Raw genomic sequence first — 12,426 nt, forward strand, 5'->3', positions numbered from 1 at the left:
CAGCTTAAAATACCATTCCACACAAAAAAACAACAGTGTCAAGAGTTCATCTGATAACACAGATAAGCGCAGATCTATTTTGTAAATTCAATATTGCATAAAATACATACAGGCTATTTTCCAGTTCATTGGCAGATATATTTAATATAGTGAATACAAGGTTCACTTCATATAGATTTTCCATTTTTTTTTTCAGGTTGGATGGTAAAAGCAGGCTACAGGTAATTAGGTGTAGGGAGGGACCAGAGAATCAGGAGATGGAGCCTAACCCTACCCTTTCCACCACTGAAGATGTAATCCGCCAAACAGAACAGATCACCAAAAACATCCAGGAGCTGCTAAAAGCTGCCCAGGACCACCAACAGGACAGGTGAGATCACTGGCCACTTTATCAGAAACACATCCCTTATCACTGAATCTTACTGCGTACAGAGACTGCAGCTATTTTTGTTGTCCCTAACTTGGTAGTGATTTGAAGTGACAAGCCAGTATTATTTTCATGTTCTAGTGTATTTCTTTTTTTCTTTTTATTTTAATAAACACATACAAATGGGCTCTTTCTCCAGTGAAATAACACAGGGAGTAGTTCCTTCACGCAGAAGTAGTAACCATTTTCACTGACTTACAAATGCCGAGCTGTTTTGTTGATCTATTTTATGTATGGTGTATTTTCTGATCTCTCTTCCACTGCTGTGTTTGGGAAGTCATTCATGTGAGGTGCAGGATGGCGTGAGGAAGCTCAGGCACAGTTTGGGCTGTTTCAGCACCTTCATGCCCTGGGCAGAGAAACCCCCCTCTCCTTTGCAGCCTTTTAATCTTCGGGGGTCTGGGACGTCTAGCAACCCCAAAAAAACCCCAAATAATCCCATCAGCCCCAGCAACCCGGTCTCCTGGTACTCCGGCCTGTGTACCTGCCTCCCAGGCACAGTGTTTTCCACTCAGTCTCAGCCTGTGTCTGCTTTTGCTTGCCCACTCAACCCACTAACTGCCTTCCTGTACTGCTGGCATAGGGTCATTTAAATTTCAGTTTGATCATGGATCATTTGAAAATGATAATTTTTGTACTTTCATATTTGCCTTTGGTTTAGGCTTCAGGTAAGACAACTACTGAATGTATGGAAGATCAGATGCACACTACATGTATGTATGTGGATAAGACACATACTGGACCATAGGCTTTCTAAATTTATATACAGGATCAAATATACAAGGTGTTTGAATAATCTGATACATATTGGGTGATTGGATGTGTGAAAGATCAGATGTAAACAAATATATACTTGATGAGTAGAGAACAGACATGGTCATGTGAAAAAGGTAGGACACCCCATGATAATCTTTTGTCTTTTTGAACATATATAAACAGTTGAGCTTCATTTGAACAGTACTGTGAGATGGAGCTAAACAAATAAAACTGAAGAAAATATTTATATAAAATGTAATGAACAAAAATGTACATTTCTTGTGAGGAAAAAGTTAGGACACCTAATAACTAGTATTTCCCAACTTTGGCTGAAATAACATCAATTAGATGTTTCCTGTAACCATCTACTGGGAGGTGGTTTTTCCCATTCCTCCATGCAGGATTTTTTCAACTGTGTGATATTTGAGGGGTTTCTTGAATGAACAGATCACCCCACAGCATCTCAGTAGGATTAAGATCCAGGCTCTGATTTGGCAATTCCAGAACTCTCCATTTCTTCATTTTTAGACATTCCTTTTGAATTTAGTGGAATGTTTTGGCTCTTGGTCATGTTTCATGGTCCATGTCCACTTTATTTGTTTAGTTATATAAGCTTCATCTCTCAATACTGTTTACATGTTTAAATATGTTCAAAAAGACAAAGATTATCATGGGGTGTGCTAACTTTTTCACATGACTGTACATAGATAAATACTGGGTGTATGAAAGGCACAAGAACAATGTTCACACAAAAAAAAATCAGATACATACTGGTTGTCTGAGATTAATTTTGGCTTGATATATTCATTCAGTCATTCATTCCTTCATTCATTCATTATCTGTAAGCGCTTATCCAGTTCAGGGTCGCGGTGGGTCCTACATGGAATCATTGGTCACAAGGCAGGAACACACCCGGGAGGGGGCGCCAGTCCTTCACTGGGCAGGCTTGATATATGACAAAATCAATTTGAATTCATTATTAATATAGATTTCTTTTTTTTTTTTTTTCAGCATTATTTTAAACCATACTAAATAGGTATGAACTAATCTCATGGATGTGTCCTTGCATGTGTCTGTTAATGCGTGATTACATGAAACAGCAGAGGAAATGCATTTTATCAGTTTACATTTTTGTTTGGATGCTACTAATTGAAATAAAATGTTAAGATCTGGCAGCAGTACTACTATACCAAAGAGAAAATGCTAATGGTATGATTGAATATTCATTTTGAGTGCACATTGTAAAAACTGAATGGGAAATTCCAATTATGAATGCACTGATATTTTATGTAATTACATTTTTGGATATGATTGTCTGACTAATCTCACTAACAATGTTTTGCAGTGGGCTTAGCTTCATTTTTTTTAATCCTCTCTCCTGATCAGCACACTTTACAGAGTCTAATCTCTCTTTTTTTTTTTTCCTCTTTATATTGCTCCTCCTTCTCTCTCTCACACAGCTTTGTATCCTGTGCAGAAAGAGTACACATGGCTGTGAGGGACATGGTAACTTTATATCCCAAAGTAAGAGAAGCCTAGTCATTTTATTAACTGACATTAGTGGCTAAATTCTTACATTTGTAATTTATTCTCTTTTTTTTTACCCATTTTAACAGACGCCGGGCTCAGATGGCTGGCAGCTCTTTTGTTCACTCAAGTTCAGCATCATGGTTGCCATGACAAGTGACCCAGCCCCTTACCCACTACAAGACAAAGCTACACCCTTTTTTCCGCCATGCAGCTAATGCTGATTATTATTTAGAAATTACTTTTCTTATTTTCATGTTTAATTTTTTCAATTTCATTGTTTGCATATTTTAATTATGTGCAATTACCATGATCCAACTAAAAGCTACCATATGTATGCCTAAATCTGCACACACAAAAAAAAAAATGTATTGGTGCTTACTGATAAGTTGGTAATATTAATATATTTTAGTTTCCATGCACATTTGTCAACAATCTTATGTAAACATCTGGGCACGCTGGTCAAAAAATGAAAAATTGTTCCTTGATATTCAAAAATCTTAAACATCTGTTATTTCATAAGCTTTATTTTTATTCCAAAATGGTGGAAAATTGCCTCCTATTCAAAGTAAAGCATAATTTAATCCAGTTAAAAGATGTAGTTTGAGAAGTCTTGCTCAAAGACTTTTACTGGTGTATGACTGAGTAGTTGAAATTGCCAAAGCAGGATATTTAACCCCAGTCTACCAAATGTCCTGACCATTATGCCACACCAACTATGTTTATGTGTTTTCTCTATAAAAGTTGTGTTCATTTATTTTCTCTTAGAATATACAATGGTGCCAAAATATCTGACTATAAATACAAAGGCTGTGTTAAGGTTATGAAGTAAGTTTGCTTAAATTGCTTTTGTGGTTAGTGCTCTACAATCAAATCCATTAGTGCTCCCAATTTTTCCTCATGATATTAACAGCATGTTTTTGTTATCGCTGGCGATAATAAAGGTTTTACAAAGGTTTACTAACTGAAGATTTTGAAAAAAAGTGTGTGATTCAGTATAACAGGAAATAACTACAGGCACATTTAATTATTCTACTCTTACAATGGATTCTGTAAAAAAGATGAAAAGCGACAAACTGAAGGGAATCAAAGATATTACTGAAACGCTTTCTCTTATCTAAAAGTTCCACAATAAAATAAAATTAAAACATGTCTGAAGCATGATTATGTTGTGTGCAATACATTCTCAGTTTGCCTAATTATTGTTTTTGGTTTAAAAAAGCAGTCATTTTTACCAGCAAATGTATGAACCAGTATTTATGACAGTGGCCATTGAATGTTAAAAAAATAAATAAAATAAAGTGCAATTCACATGAGTGTAGAAATCAAATTGAATTGTAGTTCCTGAAGCAGTATGTTTAAAACAGGTTTAGTACCTCATATGCACTCACACCACTAGGCGTCAGCAAAAGGTCTTACCATGAAGGAAAATCTGGATAAAACTTTTGCTTATTTTTAATATTTTAATCATTTTTGTTCAAGTGAAGACCTACTTTTTTTGGCAAAAGGTTAGTTTCATTTTACTTTTCATGTAGACTATTAAATAATATAAATAAAACCAACATACAATTTTGTCATTTGTCAAAAAAAATCCCAAAGCCAAAAACTACTAGCAAAAAATGACTCGATTGAAATCTACAAAATGTCCAGATAATTTCTATAAAACAAAGCTCAAGTGCTGTTTCATTAGATTTTAAAGGAAGTACATTATGAGTGCTGTTTCTGGACATGAGCAAAAGATTAGGCACGCCTGGTTTAACAACATGAACCTGTTTTATACATTATTTTCAGGGCCATGTTTTTAAAACAAATGAATAGAAATTTAATTTAATTTTTTCCCCTTTGTGTACACTTATCTTGGTAATGTTAAATGGGTATGTAACATAACATTATAATAATTCATATTATAAAACAGACAGATGAAATACTTACATTTTTCTGCTGTGTTAAAAGTAAAGATATTTATTGGATAATCAACAAGTCAACCAGGGATGTCTACCAATTTTTACAAGACTGTCACAGGCCAGCTGCTCATAGATCAGTGTTCCTGTTCTTAGTAAATTACAGACAAACTAAAAGGCAATTGTATTGTAAAACAAGCATTAAATATATATTTCAGGAGGCATGCTTCACTGTAAACTACTCCTCCAACATCCCGGACTCCTGTAAAAAGCCCTTTCTGACCTGGGTCTGCTGAGTTAAAGCTGAACACTATGGCATGCAGTTCTGGAGTGTTCAGGGCTTCTGGGAAACTCAGGATAAAAAGACTATCAGGGAGGTCACTGAAGGTCACGTCCAAGCTGAACGAGGTCTGCTGCGAATCTACAATAAATAGAAAATTTGTTACAGTTAGGAATTACAGTAAATCATCTTCAATAAACCACCAAAGTTATCCAAATATTAGAAATTAGGGGTTTTATGCTAATGTACATTGTGGCAGATTTTGGTGAAGGTTTCAGTAACAATAGTGCAGTGTGTCTCAAAATTCATCTTTCAGGTCTGTAATAACCTCAGTTTATAGGATCCATTGGCATTCAGCAGAAATATTTCAGTACAGATAGAGATAAAACTGATATTAAGGCGTGACAGATGTTCACACATTCCATGGTTTACATTCTAATGGGCAAATATGAGACCACCATAAATACTCTACTCCAACACAAATGGCTCCAGCTGGAGGCGGTGGCTGGGGAGAGGGAGGTCTGGGTTTCTTTGCTCCGACTGCTTCCCCCGTGACCCAGACTCTGATAAGTGGTGGATAATGGATGGATGGATAAAAGGATGGGTTCTACAAACAAAGCCTTCTATGCTATTTCTAACCTACTCAGGCAAGACGACTTCAGTTTAAATTGAAACTATTCCTCAGGAAAGCCTCATGTACTTGTAAGCTTCCTTAGGGTCCTGCAGCTCAGACTCAATTCAGCAAAAAATTAAGTTAAGTTTTAGGATATTCATTTCAATTATTCATTCACTGTCTGTAACTGCTGATACAGTTCAGGGTCGTGGTGGGTTGGTGGCCTACCCGGAATCACTGGGTGCAAGGTGAGAACACACTCTGGAGGGGGCCGTTTTTAAGATATGATATACAAAATAATAACAGGAGATGAAATGGAGAAATAGAATAAAAACCATAAAGCTTAAGATCCATTCTCTCTCTTGAATGTATTTTGCTTACTTTTTCCTCATAGCCCCTTTGCATCATTCTGTGCGTCTCCAGACGAAGATCCTCCTCCTTTTGTCTTAGCTCCTCCCTTTGTTCCGCCTCCTCCAGCTCCAGTCTCCGTTGCTCCTCCCACCTCTCCCTGCGTCTCTGCTCCACCTGAAAAAATAGTTCAGAAAAACATTGCTTTAGGAAATGGCTACAAACATAAACTCTCTGAATAAACTCTGCCCAAAATATTTTTGGAAGAAAAAGTAAAACATTAAACAACTATATTGACTTCCTTCACTACAGGTTTAATGCCATATTAAAAATACAACATTTTGTTCAAGATCCAGGGAACATCACACCTGTGTGTTGATATCCTGAATGCGAGCTGTACGGAGTTGATCTTTCCGGTCTTCCTCATGTTGTCTTTCCTCCTCTTCCTCCTCCACCATCCTCTTCAGTTCCACTCTCCTCCTCTCAGACTCCTCCAGCTGTCTCCGCTTCTCCTGCATTTGCTCATTCAGCTGCTGCTGACGCTCCCACAGAACCTGCAAACGCAAAAAATATCAAAACAACTGTCATATCACCCCCTTAATTTACTACAGTGTACTGTATCATGCACTGCAAAATGAGTGTATGGATCATATGAACATTAAAGAGCACAACAACATACTGACAAAAAAAACTGCTAGCATGCTGTACACGCTGAAGAATTTACCTCCTGCATCAGTCTTTCTCTGGCTTTCTTCTCCTTCTCCCACTCAGCCTCTCTCTTATCCCACACCCTCTGGGCCTCCTCTCTGAAAACATACACAAACACAGATACAAATCACTTTCTGAGTTGACTTTTTTCAAGCTGTTCTATGTACAACCATGGTTCTGGAGAAAGTTTTCACTGTGTCACTGTGTAACAAGTACACTGTATATAGTTGAAATCACTTGACTTGACTATACTCAGTCCAGCAGTGACACAGAGGTTTAAAATCTCCAGCAGCACTGCTGTGTCTGATCCACATGCATCAGCGCAACACATCAGTGTAACTGCAGCGCAGTGAATGACCCATCAGCCAAATCATACCGGCTCTGTGTTGGTCCTCAAGAAGAAGGTGCAAGGTTGGAAACAAATTATAAAGAGTAATGGACTACATTTTGTAATCGTAGAACTACAAAGTGCTCCTGGGTTGTCAGTGCAGCTGAGAGAATGGAGAGTGAGGGCAGAAAACAAGTAGGTGGTAGTAAAATTAAGGCTGATCTGTGTAAGTAATTTCTTAAATATTTTGTCATACATGTTTTCTAACCATCAGGATTTTTGTGGTTTGTAGAATGTGTTCACATTTGGGGCATTCTCATGCAACACAGATGGGTGGAGACAAACGGTTCCATGTTTTGATACTTGTTTTAGTTGCAAACAATGCAAGAATTAATTCATTTTACGTGAAAATGCAAAACCACTTCCAGTGCTTTCACACTCACACTATTAGACAACTGAAAAGAGAACATTTAAATGCAGGATTTTTTTTGTCCTGTCTTCCTGTCCTCTCACCGGTGCAGCAAGTCAAATTCAGCTTCTCTTTCTCTCTCCAGCTCCAGCTGTTCTTCCAAAACCTTCTTCATCCAGGCAGCATCTGCCACAGCTCTCTCTCGCCGAGCACTTTCCAGCCTTCGCTCCTCATCCTCACCCTGCAACAGAGCCTCAAGGAGGCGACGGTCTGCCTCCTGCAGGATGGAAGGGGTATGGCAAGAGATCAAAACAAATGGCTAAATCTGGTTTCAAAAAACAATGTGAGACAGCCATGTTTAAAATGATCCAATTACAGAATAAAATGATCCATTGCTTCTTTACAGTTTCAGGTAAAGTTAGACAAACAACAGTGAAATATAAAGGTGTTAGGTCCAAAGGCCTAAGGTCCCATTTTTATCTGCTCTTTAACCCACCAGCTCCTCCCGGACCTCCTGTGCCCGTCTCTTCAGCTGAGCTCGATACTGACGGCTCAGGAAGTGCCTGCAGGACACGAAAATAAAAAATAAAAAAGCAGACCCTTTCAATGTTACATATATTACATGCAGTAACCTTTAATACATTAATACCCTTGTAATTCAGAAGGTCCAGTGACAGAAAGAAAAAGTATTTTAAACTAATTTGTTTATACCAGAGTGCAATAGCAGCCATTTTTAAAAATCTAATTCATGTCTGCCATTTATGAATCTAATGTAGGCTTTGAAAAATTTAAACAATTAATAATAATAAATCACAACATTGAGTCAAAACTGGCCAGTGTGCACATACCCTCAAAATATGTTTTTTTTTTTGTATTTTAACCCACAACAATTTTAGCTGGAACAATAACAATAATATTTAAAAAGTTTAAATATGTTTATGTTTTTATTGTGTGTATACAAATGTTATGCTGTATGTGTTTTAGTGCATGTCTATAATATGATACACAATAAATTTTGAACTTGAATCTCAATCTGAGATTAATGAATAAGAGCTAGAGATGATCTGGGTCAGACAGACCCACTGCTCATACTGCTTAAGGGTTCAGAACATCTCTGAATATATCTCTCACCCAAACTCTGCTTTCTTTCTGCTCTCCTCTGCTCGCCTCCTTTCCTCTTCCAACTGCTCCACTTCCCAACGCTGAGAGAGTAGAGCCTCCTCTTCCTGCTGTAGACGCCGACTCTGCAACACACATAACGCACATTTTTTTTATTACAGATTTTACATTCACCCTCTACAGTATCGTGTCATTGTAGAGACGAATCATTTGTTGAAATGGCAATAAATAAAATAAGAAAATATTATACATTAAATATCTGAATTAATTATAATGGTCTTTATATAAGCCTCTAAAATATGCCATTCATCTTCCATGTTCATGGATATCGATAGATCCAAGAGGTTCCTAACCTCTTCCTCCCTGAGCTGGAGCTCCTCCATCTGTCTGCGGAGATGTTCTGCTCTCTCCCTCTCCTGCTCTCTCCTTCTCTCCTCCTCCTCCTTCATCATCTCTTCTGCCTCTCGTCTAGTCCTCTCATATTCATTCTCCAGACGTCGTTTTTCCTCAGCATCCAGCTCCAACACCTCAAGGAGACAAGTGTCAGTTTAGCCACATTCATCAGCCATAATATTAAATAAACTTTTAATTGACAGCTCCTTTCATACTCAAGAGCTCAGTATCATCCAGCCTGGTGACCAAATTCATGACAGCAACTTGACAGTCTTCTCTTCATGTTATCATATTAAGAAAATCTTGTTATTAATATACAAAATATATTAGCACAATTAAAAGTGATCACCTGTTTTTTCTGCTGCTGCTGTTCCTGCCACGTCTTCACTACATGATTTTTGTGCAGTTGTGACTCCACCTGCAGATGACAGAAAATGAAAGAACTCCCCAGCTCACACTGATATAATACTGTACTGATATAATACTGCATTTCTTGTTATAGCCAGGAAATTTACCCAAGGACTCTTATTCTTATAGCGTAGTGTGGTTACCTGGACTTGAACTATACTCTTCTATTTAAAAAAAAAGAATTATCAATAAACGCTACACCAACCACATATGATCACTTTCATTGCCATATGGCAAACCCAAGTGTGCTGTGTGGAAGGCAGTTGCCCACTGCACAATACCAACCTTCCTGAGGTCTGGACTGTTCTTCTTCCAGTGCTCCTTCAACAGCTCCTGTGCAAGCTGAAGGGGGTCAAACAAAAGAGGAAAAAAATGTAACTTCACATTTGAACTTGGGGAAGTCAGGTTTGTGCAAAGTATGTTCATGTCTGTTCTCTTGTTTCAAAATTATAATATTCTTGTTGGATCACAACTTCATCTCACATACTCTTGTCCTTTGTCAATATTTGCCTAGTCAAATTCCATGTGTTGTAGATTTTCTAAATGAAAATAAGTTCACAATCAAAAACAATATTTAAATATGACTTTAAAAAAAAATCAACAAAAACATGTCTATTTATGATTCTGACCTGAAAATATTAACAATGACATTTCAGTAACCCTGTTGAAAGTCTTACCTTTTTCCTGCGCTCCTCTCTGGCTGATCTCAGTTCCTCTGTCCTGTCCAGCTGTTGCCTTGACGTTGCTCTCCTGTCCGGCTCGCTGGTCCTCAGCTCGGCCTCTAGCTCATCTCTCTCTTCTTGCAGCATATTCCTAAGCCTCTCCCTCCTTTCCTCTAATCTCTTTTTCTTCTCCTCCTTCATCCGCTCACGGTGAAATGCTGACATGCTGGAGGCAGAAGAAAAAGATACACAAAATCTCAATGCTTAAAATAACAATGGTCACATGTTTATGTAAAATATAACACCTGGATAAAAAAAATACAGAGTATCAGATGCATGTAAAAGTACAGCCACAGCTCAAAATTGCTTGGATCAACCTCAATATGCCCCATAACAAACCTGATATTAATATCTAAATTTCAAGCTAGTAGCCCCACCCACAAGCTCGTTTAATCCAGAGACTTTAAAGCAATTTAAAAAAAAAACCAGACTTAGTACAGAAGCTCTGTGGATAATTTGTGCAAGAATAATCGGGAATTATGTCTGATTGCCACTTTAATGTACAGGAGGGGAGTTTTTACCTCTGATGGTAGGACTCTCTGGAGCTCCAGTGGGCCTGTTTGCTGCTGTGGACATTTTGCTGTTTAAAATACTGTGAATGAGTTTCCCACTGCTGCCTCCAGCGCTCCTCCTGCTCACGCTGACGAACCATCTGTCGCTCCAGAGCTCGAGTCCTACTTGGCCAGCGAGACGAGAGGGTTGGCAGAGCCATCGAGATGCAATGCCACTCAGTCAGTGTGTCCAGAAGCTCCTAACTCTGAATATACCTGCCTCAGTGTGGACAATACAATATCAAATTAAACCCAATTGAGCTGAGTTCAGTTCACGTTCAGGACCCCCATCAGACCTCCACAGAGCAGGTATTATTTGTGCGGTGGATCATTCTCTGTAATACACTGATGTGGCGGTGGCTGGAGAGTGGATCAGATTGGTTGAGTTTTTCCACTTTGTCACTCACTGTCCACTCTATTAGACATGTATACATAGTAGATGTAAAGTCAGAGACTGTAGCTCATCTGCTGCTGCAGTTTGTGTTAGTCATCCTCTAGTGCTTCATCAATGAAACTTTTAGCAGGATATATTGGTTGGTGGACTATTATCAATCCAGAAGTGACACTAAGGTGTTTAAAAACTCAAGAAGCACTGTTGTGTCTGATCCAGTCCTACCAGCACAGCACATACACTTCTACCACTCTAATAAGTACCTTTGGGGGTCCCTAACATTGACGAAAGATGCTGAAAGGAGGCTAAGAACGTATGTAAAGCAACAGACCTACTATAGTCTTTAACTGTAGAAAAACAAAAAGCATCTATATGATAAGTAGAGCTGATAAAATAGATAATAAACAATGAGCGTAAAAACAAAGAATTCATTTTAATGTTATGGACGATGGGTGTATATTCTGCCTGCGTGTAACATAGCTAGCTAGTGATAGCTGTTTTAGTTTTAATTTACGTCATTCAGAAACTTTATATGATATATGCAATTTATCTCGCTAATATTCTGAGAAATCTTTATTGAGATTTATCTGTTGCTCACCTATGTTCACCTCTGTCCACCTTAAATGTTAATGTAACTAAGTCAACATTTAAGGTGGAACGAATAAGATTTTAAATCTGTGTTAAGACATATTTCAGCGTTTAAGAGACAAATTAAACTCACCTTTCAATTTAACGAAGAAAATGTGTAAGTTACAAAATGTACATTACGTATTAAGCACATAAAGCTTTACCGTTCAACACAAGCCACAGTTCTCTTGGTTACCGTTGATTTGAAATCCCTGGATACGCTACGGCGCGCCGAGAGGGTCAAATCTACCACGGGTTTAGCGGTTTCCTTTTTCTATCGTATCACATGACGTTAATATGAAGTTAATCAATTAATTTATTCATTCATTCATTGTCTGTAACTACTTATTAAGTTCAGGGTCGCGATGGGGCCGGAGCCTACCCGGAATCTGAAGTTAATTCAGATGTTTACAAATATCAACGTGACTGAGATTGGGTTGATGTGGATTGCTCTGTTCTAGAGAAGATGGCCATGTCAGAATGATACACAGTGGTAATGAATGTAACTGACGTTTTATATCGCTGAGAAAATTATACATTTGCGAAACATACACTTCCTTATTATTATTATTATTATTATTCAACTATTACTACTATTAATAAGAATAATAATTGTAATGGTAGTAGTAGTAGTAGTAGTTATTGTAGACTAGTATATAAAAAGTAAATGTTCTGTAAATATATTATTGATTTTGAATTTATTTTATTTATTTTATTTTAATTACACGATACGTTATAACCAGTATGGAAACATGATATTTTTTCTGGACAGCTATAAACGCTATAACTTAAATAAAAGCAATATTTCTCTAGTTTAGCAACGTATTCCTTTGTTTATAGAAAGGAATGGGCGTGACTAACGTTGCCTGATTAGCAACGGGCGTGGTTTTACAGTTTTTGGTATCGTGACGTAAAATA

At 37.6% G+C, this 12,426-nt stretch overlaps 2 protein-coding genes across 4 annotated transcripts in view; one reads left to right on the top strand and one right to left on the bottom strand.

The window, feature by feature from the left end:
- The window catches only part of LOC136676478 (ARF GTPase-activating protein GIT2-like), a 28,561-nt gene extending 25,750 nt beyond the window's left edge, over positions 1-2,811 (top strand). Inside the window, exons 16-17 of the mRNA XM_066653537.1 lie at positions 197-370; positions 2,644-2,811. Coding sequence (XP_066509634.1) covers positions 197-370; positions 2,644-2,722 — 253 coding nt within the window. The 3' untranslated portion in view covers positions 2,723-2,811. The remainder of the gene's footprint in view (positions 1-196; positions 371-2,643) is intronic.
- Positions 2,812-4,360: 1,549 nt separating this feature from the next.
- Positions 4,361-11,805, bottom strand: LOC136676479 (trichoplein keratin filament-binding protein-like). 3 transcript variants are annotated; one of them, XM_066653538.1, is made up of 13 exons: positions 11,673-11,805; positions 10,461-10,706; positions 9,895-10,105; positions 9,503-9,559; positions 9,159-9,227; positions 8,770-8,943; positions 8,429-8,541; positions 7,794-7,860; positions 7,402-7,574; positions 6,577-6,658; positions 6,221-6,406; positions 5,886-6,029; positions 4,361-5,032 (listed from the first exon to the last, which is right to left on the bottom strand). In XM_066653538.1, exons 2-13 carry the CDS (start codon positions 10,649-10,651, stop codon positions 5,000-5,002), a joined length of 1,500 nt encoding a protein of 499 aa, XP_066509635.1. In that variant the 5' UTR covers positions 10,652-10,706; positions 11,673-11,805; the 3' UTR covers positions 4,361-4,999. The 3 variants fall into 3 exon arrangements, with proteins under 3 accessions (XP_066509635.1, XP_066509636.1, XP_066509637.1); XM_066653539.1 differs by having other exon boundaries at positions 11,603-11,750; XM_066653540.1 differs by having other exon boundaries at positions 11,705-11,749.
- Between the last annotated feature and the right edge of the window lie 621 nt (positions 11,806-12,426).

The sequence above is a fragment of the Hoplias malabaricus genome, chromosome X2, assembly GCF_029633855.1.
Source record: "Hoplias malabaricus isolate fHopMal1 chromosome X2, fHopMal1.hap1, whole genome shotgun sequence".
In the NCBI taxonomy this organism is placed as follows: Eukaryota; Metazoa; Chordata; class Actinopteri; order Characiformes; family Erythrinidae; genus Hoplias; species Hoplias malabaricus.